An 18633-nucleotide genomic window follows, 5' to 3' on the forward strand; every position below is an offset into this window, starting at 1 on the left:
GGGAAGATAAATAAATTAGTTTCCTGGGCTCATTAGAGATGAAAGCTGGGGTTTTATAGCAGGATGAAGAGAATTGCACAATGCACTTCCATATGGCTTATGAAATGTGTATGAAAACCATTTTCTCCTACCCATGCTAATTATGATATATAAATAGATACTGTTTCCCTTTGGGCACTTAGTTAGCGGGATTTTTTTTTTTAAAGATGAGTGCAATCACTTGTATGATGCATTTCTGTAGGCCTTTAACATATCTCTAAATCAAAATACATATTTTTATAGCAATAAAATGACCTTTCACTAATTGGGAAAGAAAATGTTAACCAATAGGTGACAGTTGTCATGAGTGCTCAGCACAGTCAGAAGTCATTTTGGCATTTGCCTTTAAACTGTAGCTGAGACAAGTGTTTAAATAATAATTTTTTAATCCATGTGTCTATAGGAGTTTTGTGTGAGTGTGCTTAAGGAAGGAGAAGGTGATTTGTGCTGCCTCTGGCCAGGCTGCAGACTAAAATCAAAGCACTGTTTTTCACTCGGGGCACAATTTTGCTACAGGACGTGTTGGCAGAAGACTCCTCTGAGTGTGTGCCACTGGCCACTGCTAGTGAGCAGCCCACCCTGCTCAGTGAATGTCCTACAGGGCAGCAGCAATGCGTTTCCAGCCTGTCTGTAGTCCAGCAAATGCCCTACTTGGAACCAGTGGGTGATATTCACCAGAGCAGGCTGGGAGAAATGGCCCTTTGAAGGACGACAGAGCTGTGGCAACACAGTAAACTGTCACTTTTCCAGCATATTTGAATACTGTTTATTATAAACATTGCAAATTAGTATCTCTAACTGAGAAAAAATAAAACTGGATGCAAAAATACACTGGTGGTATATTGCATATACATATAAATACATTATATAGTTTGCACAGTCATCAGGCATCTTCCTTCCGGACCGACTTTCCACAGACTGATGCAAAAGTGGAAACAGAGGAAAACAGAAGGGAAAGGTCTCCAAATATACACAGTGCTGTTTTGGCAAGTGATTAAGTTCCCAAAAAAAACTGTGCTGTAAGAATAAAACAGAGTTTCACAAGAGACCCATTTGCATTTTCACATCATATCTACCTCACAGCACAAGGGGAAAGAGTGAGCAAGAGAATGGTGACACATACGGGGTGCTCAGTATGTACTGATGACATTTGGGACCAGTTCCACACCCCATTCAAAGCCATTGTTGTTAATGGGGTCTGGAAGTCCTCTCCTTGGTAAGGAGGACTTCAGTAATATCCAAAGTGTTTTACCAGCTGCTGCCTTAGCCCACACAATCCATTGCAATAGGCAGCTTGCTCCCAGCCTCTTTGAGGGGTCCCTCTGTGCAGATGCACTGGATGGGGTCACTGCCAGGGGCCCAGGTGCTCCCACCTCATAGAGGTGGAGGAAGCACATGCTCTCCAGGGCCAGTTCTCCACTGGAAACCCCTGGGCCCTGGGAAGTGCTGCTGCCCTGAGTCAGAGTCTGCAGCTGCTCCAAGGGGACTGGCAGGAGCCCTGCCACAGCTGAGCTGCAGCTCCTCCTCCCCAGGAACCTCGTGCCTCTCCCACCAGCCTAACACAGCCACCCTGCCCGGCTCTGAGGAAGGCAGATGGATTGCAAGCATGCTCACATGGGATTTTCCCACCATCTCTGAATGTTGCTTTCAGTTTTTGTTTCCCTTCATTTCCCTAGAAGATAAAAGCTACATAGGTGGTGCCTGCTTGGTCTGTGATGTGGCCTTTGTGGCACCCTGAGAGGTAGATGGAGTTCAGAGCTCCAGGGCAGTGTCCAGGCAGAGAATGTGGTGGCACCAAGGAGACCTCAGAGGGAATCCATGACTGGTGGGAAGAGCAGCCCGGGTCTTTGTGGGCACTGCACTCTCATCAGTGCACCCTGTGCCCAGCCCCACATGGAGGACGATGATTCCCACAGAGATGCTGAGCACCAGACTGGGACAAAGCACTTTCCATAGGAAAAGGTGGCAGTGTGTGCCATGCTTTGCTCCAGGAGATGGCCTCCATCCCCAGCTCACCCCACAGTCCAGCACAGGGCAGTGCCAAGGCATGCCTTGGTCTAGGACACGTTGATGTTGGAGAAGAGCGGGGCTCTGGGCTGTGTGGATGCTGTGCTGTCTGCCAAGTAGCCCAGGATGCTCTTGAGTTCACTGCGTGACAGATTGGCTTTGATGTGCAGGAATGCTTCCAGGTGCCTTTTGCTGTGGAAGAGAAATGGGCAGGTGTTATTTCCTCCCACGCACCTCCACATGTCAGGGCCACTGCACCAGGATGTGGCTCTCACCCTGTGGCGTGTGCTGACGTCCCCTGTGGGTGCCAGCTCAGTGTCTGGCAGTCCTACACAAGACCCTGCACTGTCCTGGGATGTCTGAGGTAGGGAAGGGAATCTCCAAGGTAAAGGAGAAAAACCAGGCCAGAATTTGGAATATATCAACAGGCTTTTATTCATATCTTCCTTTGCTTTCTGATAGGACTGGGATTGCCACTGGAAGGCAGCCCCCACCCAGGTTTATAGGCTCAGGCTGTATGAACCTCACCTATATTCATATTTGACTGCTTTCTGGCTCAATTAAAATTCCTTATGAGTATTAACAAATCTATTTCAGCATCTCTTACCGGATATCTGGGTATGTTGTGGCGAGTGTTGCAACTTCAATTTTAATAGCACCTAAATCCTGAAGTCGGATTATTTCAGCCAGTTTGGGGAGTGCTGAATTCAGCCATGTGGCTTGAGATCCCTGCAAGAAGAAAAAGTGGTTAGCAGGACATCATGGGGGTGCAAACTGCCCCCCACCCCAGGAGCTGCCCCCTTAGGCTGTTTCTTGGCAAGTGGAAAGGACACATCAGTGATTTTAGGTGCCTCATTGTTTTCAGTGCTGTTTCTGCCTCAGGCAGCCTTGGAAAAACTGGATTAGCTTTTTTATGGTTTTTAATCCTCTCACACAAGTGGTGTGTGATTTGCCATAAGACTGAGGCTTCCACACCCACCTCAGCAGATTCTATCTGCTCATTTCCTTTCCCTTGGGTTTCTGTGCTGCCTGGTGTGTGTACCAAGGTCTGTGGGCCAGGTGAGTCACTGCCCCGTGCTGCTCTGCCCCAGCTCCAAACACAACCCTGCCTTTGGCATCTCCAGGTATCGTCAAAATCGGGTAGAAGCCCCAGCTAGAGCTTCTTCCTGACCATTGGAATTTCCAAGGTACAGCTGCCTGACCTCCTGCCCACTCTATATGAAACTCAGACTTGTTCCTTCTCCAGACAAACATGCATGGGGTGATGGAGGACAGGTTTTGGCTTAGCTGTTAGCTTTTTTTCCAGGTAAAATTAGAGGCATGGAAGGAGGGAGATGATCTCAAAGGACAGAGAGGGGTGTTCCAGCTGTGGCTCTCAGGGAGAAATTCCTTGCATACCACAGACCCCCACACTGCCTGCTTTAGCCCCTGGCTGACCTAAAAGCTGCAGCGTGGGGGAAATCAAGGGTGAGAGGAAACCCAGACTCCACGGAAGCTGTACTGAAACCAGAAAATATTATCTAAGTCTTTTGACCCTATTAATATAAACCTTCGAAAGGGAACTGCCTGTGGGACAAAGGAGGATGAAATCATGTCTCTCCAAGCAGGGAGGGGCAGGCTGTTTACAGGGGACCCTTTCTGCCTACAGGCACTTAGAGACCTCTTTCTGCCTAAGGTCCTGCCTTCCAGGAAATTAAGCTGAGTTGAAAAGTTAACAAAAGTTCCCAGAATTACTTTCCTGTTTTTCAGTGTGCCCTGTGCGATGTGTTTATGGCAAGCACTCACGTACATTGCTGGTGCAGAAGGCTTCCAGGTCAGCAGCATTCTTGGAGATGTGTTGGGCCAGAGTTTGCTGCTGTGCTGGAGTTTTCAGGCTGACCTTCCTCTTCAGCAGCCTCACAATGTACTCTTTAACCAAACGGGCATGGATCTTCTCAACAATAGCCTGTTGGGAAGGAGAGGAGGGAATCATCTCTTTTGCTTGGGGACATAACAAACCATGTGTGTGGATGGAGGGCAAGAGCATCCTGGGTGCTGTGAGACATGCCCCACCAATGCCTGCTGCAGATTACACAGCAGGAGCAGCCCTGGTTGCCAGCCTCCCAAGACTGGTTACAGCACATCCTAGATGCTGAGAATTTCCTTTGTGCTCTAAGAGGAATGGGAATTTCCAAATGCTGTTTCCTTCTGGGAAGAGTATAAAGTGCAGAAAAAAAACTTGATGTGCTAGAGGATTAACAGTATTGCAGAGAAACAGGAATTCATGCTGCTCTTCCTGTTCTTCTCTCTAACACATAAAACATCATAATTTGTCCCAGCTACTAAAAAGACAAAGACAGGAAAACAAATATTGCCTTATATTATGATATTTCATATATAGTCCAGCACCAGTGAGGATGTGGTTCTGGCTCAGCTCTCTGGGATTCGTCCCATTTGCATCCACCTCCTCCAGTCCTTAGGGCAATCAAAGGAGCAATGAGACTGAACCATGCAACTGCATTTGTGTTTCAAGGTTGCTGAACCAAATCTGTAATTAAAGCCACATGTTGGGTGGTCTCTAAAGCACTTTCTCTGCATCAGGGGTGGTTTGCTCTGCAAACAGTGCAGCAGAGCTGCAGGAGTCTGCTTCTGTCAGAGGAGGGTAAGATTTATGTGTCTAATCTGGGTAAGCAGCATGCTGAAGGAAACCCTGCCTGAGAGGCTTCCTGATGCCAGGCCAGCTCACCAGAGGTCAAGGCAGCTCAAGCTGCAGAGGATCAGAGCTGAAAATGCAGCCCCAGGGCCCCAGAATCCCTCCAATATTTCTCTTGGACTTACATGGTAAAACGGGTCCTTTAAGGTTTGGAAGTCTGAAATATGTTTGCTGGTGGTTTTAATGATCTCATTCATAATTTCACTGCTGCAATCCCATTTATTCTCTGTAAACTTCTTGTACATTGGCTGAAAAAAAAAGGAAAATCTGCTAAGTTACCTCAAACAAATTGTATGCACATGTATATTTGTCATTTCTACATGCAGAGTATCCCATGTAGTGAGAGTGTGGTGTGTAGTCCTGTGCAGGGTGTGTGGTGATGCCTTAGAGGACAGGGGAACAAGGGGCTGGGTCCCCTTCTTGGTTCCTCATGATGAAGAAGACCAAGGGCTTCTTCTTCTTTTGAAAGGTTAGTATTGGAACTGTTTTTATTATTTCTGCCTCTTTATTTTCCCCTCACCATCTTGTCTGATTAAAGAATTATGGAACCATCAGGGGAAAAAAATTGAATCCTTATGAGATATTTTCAATCATAACTTTTCACAGCCACAGTAAATAAATATGAAAATGAAAAAAATTGCACCCCTGTTCTCTTGTGCCTTCCAAAAGGCTCTACAGAGAAAGCAGGAGAGATTGTGCCTGAACATTCCTGACTCCTACACTTCCTTTTCCTCCACCAAAATTGCTCAACTTGAAAAGATTGTGTTATATATATAAACAAACAAAAAAAGCAAAAAAAAAAAAGGAAGCCAGAAGTACAGAAATGCCCTTCAGGTCACCTTTATGGGGAAGTCAAAAGCTGTGTAATTGCAGTTTGCACCATTAGTGATATTTTCCTGCAGTGTGGAGAGCAAACAGCTGCAGGTTGAGACCCTCCCTGCTGCAGCTGTTGTCTCAGATGCCATCAGCAGGTTTTATGGTTTCTTTGTGTTTTTTATGTTCACCTGCACAGTCATGCCTGTGTCATTGCACCCATTTTGCCTGCAGGCTTGAGGCCAGCTGAAGGAGAGCTTAGTGGGAGTTTTCCAGCAGCAGTGTGGGTTAGGACCGATCCTGTCCCTTCTGAACTTGGCTGATCTGAATCAGAGATTTGAGCAACAGATAGCACGGCAGGAGAACCTGCCCTGCCCTGGTATCAGCTGAGCCATGGGGCAGGAGGATGTGGGGCACAGATATGGTACCTTCAGCTGGGCAAAGAGCTGTTGGAGCAGCACATCAAAGCCACTGTTTTCAATATCAGCGAGAGTGCTGAGGATATCGGCTTTACTGTCATCCTTTTCTGCCACATATTTCTCCGTGTATTCTCTGCAAGAAAATACCAGCCAGGTCAGAACAGTCTATCCTCAGAGGACAGAGAGAGAAATTCAGAGGTCTCCAAATCTTCTGCAGGCAGATAGACCTACGTCTGTTCACTCTGCAGTACCTCCCCCTCTACACACTGCCTGCAGAGGAAGGAGCAAATCCTTTTCTTTTGGACCCTTACCTAAAATTCCAGCAGTTGTTAATATTTGCAATCAGTATAGGTTTGTAGTATCTGTGCTTCTTGCTTTTCTCCTTGAAGTCTTCAAAGGCATCCCTGTAGCTGGAGGGGAGATGGGAAGAGGAGAGGTGGGTGAGTGGTTGCCCAGGTGCTGTGCCAACCCCAGTGCCCACAGCCCCTGCCCACCTCACCTCCTCAAAAAGGCTGGCAGCTCCTTCAGCAGCCGACGGGACAGCTCCTCACCCACAGCCTTGCTGATGTCCTCTGCTCGCTTCTGGCTGCTGTAGATACTCTAACAAACAAGCAAGATCAATTTGAAATGTTGCCTGCTCCAAAAAGACCAGGTTTGCTGGGTAAAAGAAGCTGCAGATCCTTTGCTGAGAACTGCACCCAGCTCTCCTGCATCCCCCCCTGCAACTGATTCAGAGACCACACAGAGCAGCTGTACTTAGCTGAGAGGTTCAAAAGGAGCATGAAGAAAATCTAGAAAACAGCTGAGAAAGTAGGCAATTTGACACTTGGTTTTGTTTCTTTTTTTCTTTTTTTTTTTCTTTTCTTTTTTTTTTTTAATGTCGTTAAGATTGCATTTAAATTAACAATTTAATCACAACAACCTCAACACATGATTTATTTATTTTTAAAAGTAAGCTCAACTAATCCTCTGCAGCCAGAGGATGGAAAGGGGCAGCTCTGCCTGTGGCACTTTCCCTGGGAGGAAGAAAGAGACTCCCCATTTCTCAATCAGCTGAGCCTGTCTCCGTTGCTGGGGATGCAGAAGAATTTGCATAAGAGAATGAATGCAGTTTTTCTTCTTGTTTTGCTTGCAGAGGCATTTGCCTCTGTCCTATGGTACACCAGGCTCAAGACAGATTACAGTTTTGAGCTTCCCTGTACCACCCACCTCTGCTACCACTCTACACAAGTGACTTGGCCTTTTCCTTTTCTGCATTGACCATAGTTGGTCTCAAATCCTAAGCAGGTAAAGGATGTAATTGTTTATTTTTAATATAGCTACGTATTACCTGGATAACAAATATTCCTAGCAGTTCACTCTGAAAATGCCCATTTAGCTTCTCTGGTTCCTTGTCTTCTTTCCATCTTTGGATTTCTTTATCTAAACATCTGCTCAGTGAATTTTTGACAGTAACCTTTAGGGAAGGAAGAATAATGGCATTTACTATAACATGGATGCAACATCTCCTGCCTTATGCAGGTTTTACTCCCCCACCCACCTTTTGCCTGGCTCAGCAGACTTTTTCCTCAGCCCTGGCTGGGAAATGAAGGCTCCTCATTAGGAGATGTTTGACCCATGACTTCAGAGCAACAAGGACAACCCCCTCACAATACCCACCTACACAATACTGAGTTGAGCATTTTAGGGTAGGAGTGAAGATCCCATCACACCCCCACATCAGGGGGATCAGGAGGGCAGGGAGGGGAGCAGTGGGTAGGAAGGTGGCAGCAGCTACATGTGCCAGAGCCCAAATTCCCCCAGCCACGCACTGCGTGTGTGTCACACTCAGAGCCACCTGCTTTTGCAATCCTTTTTCATGAGCTCCTCTGACACCACACAAGTGCTGGAGAGGGAAACAAAGTGCTCTCAGGTTTTCTCTGCTCTGACCCCTCTGTGCTGCAGTGAGGCTTTGGAAATGGTCTGTGCAGTGTCTGGCATGTCCTGCTGATCCCCCAGTGTCCTGTTCATGCGCTTTGCAGACCTCACACCACCTCTCCCATATGCAAACCATCACAGACTACATCTAAACTTGGAACTCATCTGCTCATTTTCCAGGAATTCCAGCCCCAAATGCCAAAAACACTGAGCTATGGGAGTACTGTAAAAGTGGCTTCTTGTTTCCATTAAGGAAAGGGTGATACAAAAACCAGAACAACTTTTCTTTTCTGCAGATCAGGGGATTGATTCTCCATTAAAGAATGAGATTTGTCAAGACCAGATCTCTAAGCTTTGAGCTCACCTAAGGTCTGGTACTTCTGCAGGGACTAGGAGTAATCCAAGATCCTTCAGAGATTCCTGCAAGAGGGATCATAAATCCCTCTGGAGATTTATCAGACAATTAGAAGTTGCCCATAGATCTGTTGTTGGACTTTCCCCCTGTTGCAACAAGATTTACAAGAACAGAATGGTTCTTTTCTCATGGCTCCCAGGGCTAAGCAGAAGTTTGCTCTGCAAGTCCCATCTAGCAGAAATGTGACCTGTTTCCCAAAAACAAATAAAAGCTTTTGCTTTTCCCTGGAAGGGTGTGTAGGGTGTATGGTTCACTGGTGAAGAAGTGTGTGTGCAGGACAAGTCACAGCTTCTCTGAGGAGTCATATGGGAGCAGTGAAGAGAAGACCAGGAGTGACTGAATCTTTCTTACCTCTTCACTGTCAAGGTATTTATTTTCAAGCTCTTTGCTCAGACTTGAAGGCAAAAGGCTTCCAAGCTTAACTTTATCCAACTCCATGGCTAAAGCATGATCTTTTCTCATGTCTCTGGAATGAAAAAAGCCAAACAATTGTATTTTCCAAGGGCAGCGTAATTCAAGACAGCTGTTGATGCAAATCACTAACACTTTTTGAGGGTATCAGTGAAAAAACACTTTTTGAGGATATCTGAAAAAACAGATGGAAATGTACACTGTCCTCAGTCCAGACAGGACTTGGAGAAGCTGAATGGATATGTGCCAGGGGTGAGACCTGTGAGGGTGGGACCACAAGCAGCCCTGCGAATGGAGTCATGGTCTGTCAAACTCCTGAGTACCAGCCACTGTGCTCTGGTGGGGATGGGGGACCTGAAGTAAGTAGGGGAGTCTAGCCCCTGGACATGATCTCTCTCCATCCATATAGAGGGGAAAACAGATGAAAAGCTGGTGTTTGATGGCTGGGAGGTGGTCCTTCAGCAGACACCTGGACGTGGCCTTTGGGAACACTCCCAAAGCAGCTCCTAGCCTGGCCAACATTGTCCCGAGTGCTGGGCTGAGCCCTACTCCTCACAACTGCTCACTTCCAAACACAGGCTGGTTCAGGCCTGAATATCCTGAACTAGAGCACAACACTGGCTGTGGAAAACTTCCGGGATCAACACTGAATCATTACACTCATCAGTGAAACATGAAAAGGAAAAAGTGGAGCTGAATGACTTTGGAACAGAAGAAACATTGCTGATGTCTTTACTGGTTTCCACCTGAGAAGTGAAAGCCCTCAATTCTCCACTCAATACTATTAGCCACAACAAGCAATATTTTCAGTTCAATAACATACAGAGTTTATGGGACCCTTGGATTGTGTCCTCTCATAGGGGTGCACCCCTGGCTCTCCTAAAGGTGAGGAAAACACAGACTGTGGGTAACACCTAAGCAACATCCTCCATGCCCAGGATAATTGCATCTCAGGTTGTCTTATTGTTTGCTCTCTGGTACAAAGGGCTGAAATTCCCAAATTTTCCAAGAGTGAGCTCAGGTCTGCAACTGGAATAGATATCAAGGCAATGAACCTGACCAATTTACCCCACCAATGAAGCCCTAAATATCTCTGTGTCTGTTGCCCAGAAGCCAGAATGGTGAAACAGCCCTTCATTTACAGACTAGCAGCCTTGAGAGTCCCTTCTGGCCAGACTGTAAATCAGCACATCATCAGTAACACCAGTAACTTAGCCAGGTGCTGGACTGCACCGCAGTAATACTAACTCATAAATCAAGCAAATGCCTGGGTTTGCAGCCAATGAGCCTGTTTTGATTTCCAGGGGTAAACATGTATAAAAGCCCACTTACTTTGGATAAAAGTTGTGCACCCACGAGAGAAGAAGGTAAATATCCTTGTCTTCCAGATGAGACTCAGCATTTTTCTTTGCCTGAGAGGCAAAATAATTGTGGTAGAGTTCTGCATATGTGCTGAACACATTAAACTCAGGAGGATAAAGCTTGTTAATATACTTGGCAACAACTGTCAGATCTTCTTTCATTGTCTTTCCCATGTGCAGGAGGTTCTGGCCAACTGCAGAGAGGTTCTCAGTTCTAGGAGTACGGCTTGTGTCTTTCATTCGAGCCTCTACTGACTCCTTTACTGTAGCCATCCAGAGCTCTTTCCATTTTCTAGGTCTAAATTGCGTATTTTGGTCAGGTGGATTCTCTGACATGTAGTTCTGATCTTCTTTCTCCTGTTCTTTCAGAGCCTCCACTGCCTGCTGTAGCAGATCTGGGTTTGTTTTTGCAAGCAGCACAGAATCCTTCAAGGTGCTGAAGACTTTGTGCTTCAGAATTTCATAGACAGATTCAATGTCTTTCTGACTGGTGTTCAATCCTTCCTCACTTTTGCTAGACAGGCTCTTCTCCAGGACAAACAGGTGTTGAATGGCATCACAAAGCTTTTGCTCTCCAAGGAGATCCATGACTTGTTTGACTGGTGAAAATAGAACAGCCTTTCTTTAACCAAGGGTGAAGATTTAGACTTCTGTTTTATAAAAAATGATGGCTCTGGAATATTTTTTTTAAATGCTTATACTTCCAAAATTCTAGCTCTTGGGCTCCTACACCTTGTAGAAAGTCTGTTTAATTAAAGATCAGATTATTCCTAGCTTGCCTTTAACTGGAGCAATGGAAACTTGAATACCCATCACCAGTGTGTTGCATATGGACAGCTATTCACAAGCCACCTATAATTGTTTCCAAAATTTAGCCTTGTGGAGTTAGTTAGTTATTGCTCATCCCCCTTCCCATTAATATGACCTCAAGTCAGAAGCATGGCATTAGAAATAATGTAGATGGAAAGATGTAACTAAAGATGTGCTGAAGGAAATACCACATGGGCTCTCCAGAAATAGATTTGGCACTACCTGACCTGTGAAATTGTTTGAGAGGACACATTTAGTAAGCAAGACAAATACAATTGAACTATCTTATCTGAACTACAGCCAGTTACTTGAGACAGGGAAGCCTGGGAAATTATTAGTTAAAATGGCAAAGTTATATCCCAAAATATGATTTGTTAGCTGTGTAATGTTTGCATGGAGGACTCTGGGAGAAATCTTACATTATTCATGAAACTCATCTTACTTCATTTATCCTTAAAGATTGTGGCACAAAAGCTGGGAGTGCCCTTTTGACATCTGCTGATTGCACAAAGTTCAGAGACATTATTGAAACTGAGGGCTTGGTGTATTTCACAGGAACAATCAGATAACTTGAATAGTAAATGGGCTGAAATTTAATGGCACAAAACACAAGATACAAATGCAATAGAACAAAAGTTACTTAGCAACAAACAGGATTTTCTGCTGCAAGCTGGATGTGAATCAGCTTGAGATGGAGGAGGAAGAGAGACGCCTGGAGAATTAGTAAATCCTTACTGGCAGGTGGTAGTGAACATGTCAGTTACAACCCCAGGATATACTCAGTGAGAAATATCCAGCTGAGATGGGAAAATAGGAATATATTGTACCACACATTGGTAGTGTCTCATCTGGAATATTTTCTGCAATTAAGGTCGCTTTAAAAAATCTGGTTGCTTTAAAAAAGAATTAAAAAAAAAGACATTGGGGATGGGGCAATGCAGTGGTAGGTAAGAACACAAAAGGCCTGCTTTCAGCAGCAATTTCAAGACCAAGAAGGAAAACCACCAGATAGGGAAAGCATCTGACACATGGAGAAAGAGATGCCAGTTAGACAGGTAAAGGCTTGTCTGGAAATGAAATAATTTGTACTAGAACGAGACTTTTTAGGAGGAGATGGAGGAACTGAGCTGAGAGTTACACCTTGATTTCTCACCCACCCACCCATAGTTCTCTGTGCCCCCATGGGAAGTAGAAATAAGTTTTGTTTTGCACAGAAAACCTGCAAATGGACAGCTCCTCAAGGACTGTGCAGTTGGTACTAAAAGACTAGGACTTGAGGTCATGTCTCACTCAGCCCAATTTTCCCCAGGCTTCTTGGAAAAGTCACTTCAATCTACCAGTACCTTTGTTTCCCTAGGGGACAATACTCTGCCTCACACAGCCCCTCTAGAAGCAACTATGGCCGATGAAATGGTGCAAGGAGGATGGAGGAGCACTTACCACTGGGTGGCTTGGTCTTTTTAACTATTTTAAATGCACTTTTAAGCATTCCCTTTATTCCTTTGTTCCCCTTCTCAGGGCTGTCCCCGGCAGAGATGCAACTCTCATTGCTTGTGATGGAAGAGGCACGTGAAGCTCTGCAGGCTGCCTCTGGCCTCTCTCTCATCTTCTCCTGGTCCCTGGACCAGATGTCATCTGCAGAAGGTTCAGGACAGGCAGGGACTTGCTCAGCTACTGATGGTGATGTGTTTTCAAACGGCCTGTTTGCATCAATGCAACCCTCCGATCCACTGCGCATTCCAAAAGGACCACTTTGGAAGAAAGGTAACATTTTCATCATTTTCCTTCTAGCCTGTAAATGAAAAAAATTAAAAAAGGAAAAAAAAAAGGTCAGATTATAACAGGAAGAAAAATACCAAGGAGAAAGCATGGCAAGGCGTATGTGTGGGCAACATGGAGAATGTTACACATCTGGTGTGAGCACAGGAGAATTCCTGAGCAACACCATCCCAGCCAATGCAGAGAATGGAAGCAGCTCTCTGGTCTAAATTAGAGAAAAATCAAAGAGCTCTTTTGAGAGTGATTCAGATGTCCTGATTTCAGACCTTGAGCTTGTCAGGCTCTCCCATGGGATGCTGTGTGACCATGGACATAAGCATGGATAGACACATGAGTGATGTGGGTGGGACATGTGTCCTGTGCCTTCAAAGCAACCACAAAGCTCTCATACTCTTACATGGCATCAGGATCAATTCCCACCTTATTCAGGACCTTTTTTTTCCTGATCTGTGCTCAAGGTAAGTGGGAACCAGGCATGAGGATCAGGGTAGTTTAGTCTTGTTTAAACAGACATGATCCTGCCAGAGTCTGCCTTACCACTAACACTCTTACACGACAAATAATTAACAACAGAAATTTGTTATTGTACAACTTCTTCTCAGAATTCATATTTGGAATTATGTTCCTCTATAATTCAATAGATTGCACAATATTTATTTGCATAATGATAACCATTTGTATAATGATTATAATTATGCAGTTATTGTAAATAAATAAAGTGACTCAGTTTCCAGTCCTTACTCTAATAATGCTTTATCTAAAGTGACTTTCTAGGAGACTGAAGCACATCTGTATGAAGAACTCTCAGGCAAGTTGTACTGAGTAATGGCAGAAAAATTAGACTTCAAATAAATTAAGAATTTGGCTTCAGTTATACAGCCACAATGTGGTGATCTTCAAACACCTTTGTTAAGTTTATAATGTTCATGTGTCATGCTGATAAAAAAATTTACACTTATTTCTGGGAAAACTGGTTGGAAGACTGTGGCTTTTCATTCTAATTGTGTTTCCTCCTGCTGGCTCCTGGCAGCTTGGAAAGCTTTGAAGCATCAAGTTAGTGGTAGCAGCTGAGTTATACAGAGAGTAGTGAGAGCCTGGCTTTGCTGAGAGCTTTGCTTCTCCCTGCTTTGGATGCCAGGCCATGTTCAGGATTAGTAATGCTATTACCTTCTAAACACAACAAACATGAAACTCATTAGGGAAGGAGTTCTGCTTGCATGAGCAAGCAAAGGGGGCCTGAGCACCAGAGCTCAGCTGACAGGAGTTACAGAATAGTCTGAGCTGGAAAGGACCACCAATCCCAACTCAATTCCACAAGGATCACCAATTCCAGCTCTGAAGTGAATGGCCCATACAGGGATTGAACCCATAACCAAAGGCATTATTAGCACCATACTCTTAACTAACTGAGCTAATCCCAGGTTAGCCAGCAGCTGTGCCATGGCTGAATCTGTGCACATACATCTCCTTAGCACATGTACTGAGGAGGGGAGGGGGGAGCAGCCCATTCCAGCTATGCTAGTCAGGATGCCCCACTAGAATCCTGGAAGCAGTGGAAAAGAGCTCCTTTTGGATACATTTCCACTACAAAAACACTCAGAAAAACAACCAACCAACCCCAAAAAATCATGGCAACAGGCATGCTCTGTAAGTGATTTGGACTTGCCTAATTTTTGTAGGGCCCTTTTCGTAACCTGCATTTCCCAACACAACACTGTGCTTAGATTAATTCTGCCAAATCCCTTCCTTCCTGTTTGTTCAAGCACAGACTCGGACTCAGCTGAGTCCTTTCTCTCTCTCCTATTATTTTAAACAAAGCATTATTGTGTTTTTTGTTGGGTTGTTTTTTTTTTTTGTTTTCTAACCACAGAAAGTACCTCTCCCCTTCCAAAAGGCTAAGGTCTTTCATTTTGATGAATGATGATCACAAAGGTGGACTTTGAAGTTTTGGTTCTTCTTCAATGCCAAGTTAAATGCAACAGATCTTTGAAAAGCATTGAAGTGACACTACATGTACAGGAGTTCATAAGGGAATGATTAAGCTGGTTAGAAGCTGAGTTTTTAACATCTGTCAGAACTTTGTCATGGTGGTACTCAAAAAAAGCCAGCCCCAAGCACCTAGGTAAGGCTGTTGATGCAAAAGCTGCTATACTGTCACATTTGGCCAGTTTGAACTCTTGCCCAGTGATTATCATGTGCCACTGCTGGTTGACCTGTGTTTATATCTGCAGCAGGAAAAGCCAGTAAACCTCAGCTCCCACTTCTGCCTTGACATGCAGCCCCAGTCTTAATGTCAAGGGGTACCAAACACTCCCTGTCCATCTCTTCTCATTATTGTTGGATAACCAAGATCTTACTGTAAGAAATGCTTTTAAGGAACTTATAGAAAAAAATGCCAACACTTTCTACAAGAAATAGTCAGCTAAAATGAGGTGGTCCTGGTTGCATCTGGGGCACACAGGCTGGAAATGCTGTGCTAGCACTGCACCTCCTGCCTCTGTCAGCATGTGCTCCTGCCCAGCACAGCAGACAGAACATGCCAGGAGCTTGGCTTTGGCTTGGACAGCTGCATGTGCTCTCTGCCTGTGCTCTTCTCACAAATCAAAGCCTGCTAAAACTCCAGCAGGCTTCTAATTTTTTTTAGCAGGAGAAATGCTAAATCATTTCCCAGAAGTGAAATTCAGGTCTTGGGAAATGTACTGATTTGAGGTCAAGAGTTGACATTGTTCCCAACGCAGTATTATTACTAATTTACTGTTATCATCATCATCCTCATTATTGTTATGTGGCAACATGGTTTGTGCCAGGGGAGCCTTTAGCTCCAGTTATTTCTGACACAGCATATTCAGCTTCTGGTTTCACACCAGAAGAGCAGCACAGCTCACAGAGCACGCTCTGCCACCCCATCCAGATGCCCTGCAGCACTGGGACTGTGGTGCTGTGACTGCTGGTGTAGCTCCTAGTGGGATACAGCGAGCTCTCTGCTGATCACAGCACCTACCTCTGAATTGGAGCTTTTCTGGGATGGGCAGCAAGGGCAAGGGATACACTTTGAGCAGACTCAAGACACAGAAGGACCCAGCCCAGACTCTGGGCACAGTGGCTTCCCATTTCCTCGTCAAAGGAAACAGCTTTCATGCAGAATGATCTCATTGGTCAGGGGTAGCTCATGGTGTGCCAGAGAGCACTCAGGGGAAGAGATTTATTAATTATCCCTGTTCTGAAATTTTTGCTGAACTTTTCCTTGACTTCTTTTTCCTGAGCTGCTGCCAGTATTAACAAGCATTTGTTTGGATTTTTGGTCCTCTCCAGCCTGCTGACATACTAGGTCATGAGGACTTATATCTCATTTTAGTGGATATCTCCCATACTCTCACAGCCTCTCAGAAATCCAGAGTTATCTAGCAAAATTATCTATTTGTCCACACAAGAGCATCACACTGGGTCAAGCCATCTTTGAAGCAGTAGAGCAGTGAAGGCAGCTTGAGTTTAGTGTACCTCAGACCATGTGCTGACACCTAAACAAACTGCTAATTCATCAAAGCAGAGTCCACAGAGATGCCAGACCCAACTTCTGCAAGTTAGGAGACTTCCTAGGAGCTGAGGGGATTTTCCTACCATTTTTGTTATCTGGGTTAAGTATGAATGGAGACACCATGAATCTGTGGGCTCCCACTTGGCTCTGCCTGGGAATTCACAGTCCATAGAAGAGCTGGGCCACCCAGAGCCCCACCTTGACCTTCTACTGTGCTGCTCACATCCATAGTCCTATCTGCAGACCCCTGTGAGACACCTACCACCCAATATGTGCTCCAGCAGCATCCTGATGGTGGCCAAGTTCTGCTCCCAATGGGAGCTAAAGGAAAACAAAACTTGTCTCCAGTAAAGAAGCCAAGGCAGGAGCAGAACCTCCCCAGAGGCCTCAATCCATGCGCCTCAGCATCACCAGGCACCACTGTAGGGCTGGGGGTAATGAGGAACCCCAGAGATTTCGGGGAATGGCAGTGGCAGAGCAGGCAGAGGACCTCAGGGCATTTCACCTGGCATGAGAGAGATGTTTTAAGCCAGCACAAACCCATGTGTAGATACAGCTGTACAGTGCAGCAGTCATTTCCAAATGAGAATCTGATTTCCCTAAATTACTGACACACACCTGAAAACCATCCAATGAACCATCATTTCCTGTTGTTAGTGAGAATCTTTCAAACAGAGAGTGAGAAAATTATATATACACACACTGTTATTGGGAAAAACCACAGAGAATGCACTGTAATAGTCTCATTTTTTTCTTCTTGCTTCAAATCTGAGCAGCATAACTTTGAACTGTTGCTGCTGAAAGAGCAACCAGCTGCTGCTGTCTAGAGTTTTGTTTTCATAATACAGTTCCAAAGCCAAATCCTTCTTTAAGGCCTGGCGTTTGCAAAGTTCACTGCTAAAGCTAACAGCGACTGAGAAGATAAACAAATTCCCTGGGAGCTTCTCTCGGCACTTTCAAATTCTTTGGCTTTCCAGGCATCTTTTCATAGAGACGGTGAATGAAGTAAACCCAAACCTGAGCTCTCTGCTCCCTGATTTTCTTTATCAGAGCTGAAAAGCCTCCAAGTCCCTTGGTGGGGGCAGGCAGCTGACACTTTGGAGAGCGTTTCTTCAGGTTTTCTGTCCTGAGCTTGGGTGTCAAAGTGAGGCACCATGGCTTCTAGATTAGCCATATGCTCCAGTCACAGAAAGTTTCTTCCTCACTTTGCAGCAGCCTCAAAAAGAAATTCTACTTTGAACACACCAAAGTTCCTAACCCTGGGGTCGAATTTTTCAATTTGTGCTGAGGAGCTGATGCAATGGATATGGGGATACTGCACAAAGACAGAAGGGAATTTCTACAAACTTTTCAGTGCTCCGGGAAAAGGCAGGTCCTAAGAGCTGTGGGACATCCCTGACAAAGCAAAAGCAGTCACAAAAAGGCAAGCATGGCAATGCAGAAATGTGCCAGCTTGGCACAGTGACCCTGGCAGGGTGCAAGTCACAGGGGCTGCCCCAGGGCCATCCAGGGTCCAGGCTCTGAAATGATGTTTTTTCAGCACAGCCAAACTGAATGAATCACAATCCAATTACTTTCCTGTGGTTTTGGGGAAAACCACTTCCTTTAAATAGAGACAAAGAAGAGAGGGCAAAAGTGCCGCACTGGATCTGGAATCCAGTGCCAGATCTGGGTTTAGGACACTTTGGTGCCCAATACCTACATCTGGATTTTGGGAAAGTGTTGGGAGGGCAGAAGGGTAGGAAGGAGGTGAATGGTTTACAGCAGTCACTGCTTGAGCCTGTGCCCTGAAATTGAGGGGAAAAGCAGCACAAATCAGACGCAGCTGTCACAATGGAATTACCAGGCACATATCCTTGCGGTGCCCAGCCCTGGGACATGCCTGGAGCCGCTGTCCTGCCAGCGGTCCGATTTATTCCCCATTCTGATAATTACAAGGTGGGGCAGAAACCCTTCCCGGCAACCCACCCTTGTGGGTGCCCCTCGCTCCCCACTCTCGGACCCAGCAGAGAGCCCCCGAACTCCCCAGCAATGAGCCTGGAGCGGGGCAGCGGCTCGGGAGAAGCCGGCCCGAGGGGAAGGGGAAAGGGAAAGACCCGAGACTGACGGACTTACTCTGCGGCGGCTCCGGGCGGCGGGGCTGGACGCGGGCCAGCGGCACTGTCACTGTCACCGGCACTGTCAGAGGGTCTGTGCCCGGGGCGGGGGCAGCCCGGCTATAAGGAGAGGAGGGCGGGGGCGGGACCAGCTGCTGGGAAACTCCAGTTGCACCTCCCCTCGAGAGAAGGGAACCGAGAAATCCCCTCGGCGGGGAAGCGCCTGGTGCCGCGGGTCGGTGCCCGGCGCCCTGTCCCGACCGACGCTGAGTGCCGGGCCCTGCGCTCACTGCCCGGGGCTCGGCTCTTGGAAACGCGCCCTCAGGGATAGAGCAGGTG

General features: G+C 46.0%; 1 protein-coding gene across 1 annotated transcript; it reads right to left on the reverse strand.

The window, feature by feature from the left end:
- Positions 1-781: 781 nt before the first annotated feature.
- On the reverse strand, positions 782-18458 carry TNFAIP2 (TNF alpha induced protein 2). Its single transcript, XM_064423270.1, has 12 exons — positions 18314-18458; positions 12325-12676; positions 10046-10673; positions 8654-8768; positions 7301-7426; positions 6470-6570; positions 6282-6380; positions 5980-6103; positions 4864-4986; positions 3836-3991; positions 2654-2775; positions 782-2238 (listed from the first exon to the last, which is right to left on the reverse strand). Exons 2-12 carry the CDS (start codon positions 12662-12664, stop codon positions 2097-2099), a joined length of 2076 nt encoding a protein of 691 aa, XP_064279340.1. The 5' UTR covers positions 12665-12676; positions 18314-18458; the 3' UTR covers positions 782-2096.
- Positions 18459-18633: the final 175 nt, after the last annotated feature.

Source organism: Passer domesticus, chromosome 6, assembly GCF_036417665.1.
Source record: "Passer domesticus isolate bPasDom1 chromosome 6, bPasDom1.hap1, whole genome shotgun sequence".
In the NCBI taxonomy this organism is placed as follows: Eukaryota; Metazoa; Chordata; class Aves; order Passeriformes; family Passeridae; genus Passer; species Passer domesticus.

What these genes read in the sequence shown, in the direction of transcription:
- TNFAIP2 (XM_064423270.1), bottom strand. Translation starts at nt 12,664, where the DNA reads ATGATGAAAATGTTACCTTTCTTCCAAAGTGGTCCTTTTGGAATGCGC. An exon ending in AATACCTTGACAGTGAAGAG is followed by an intron (nt 7,427 to 8,653) that starts GTAAGAAAGATT and finishes CCTTCCCTAAAG; the next exon opens with GTTACTGTCAAAAATTCACT. An exon ending in AACAACTGCTGGAATTTTAG is followed by an intron (nt 6,104 to 6,281) that starts GTAAGGGTCCAA and finishes ATTTTCTTGCAG; the next exon opens with AGAATACACGGAGAAATATG.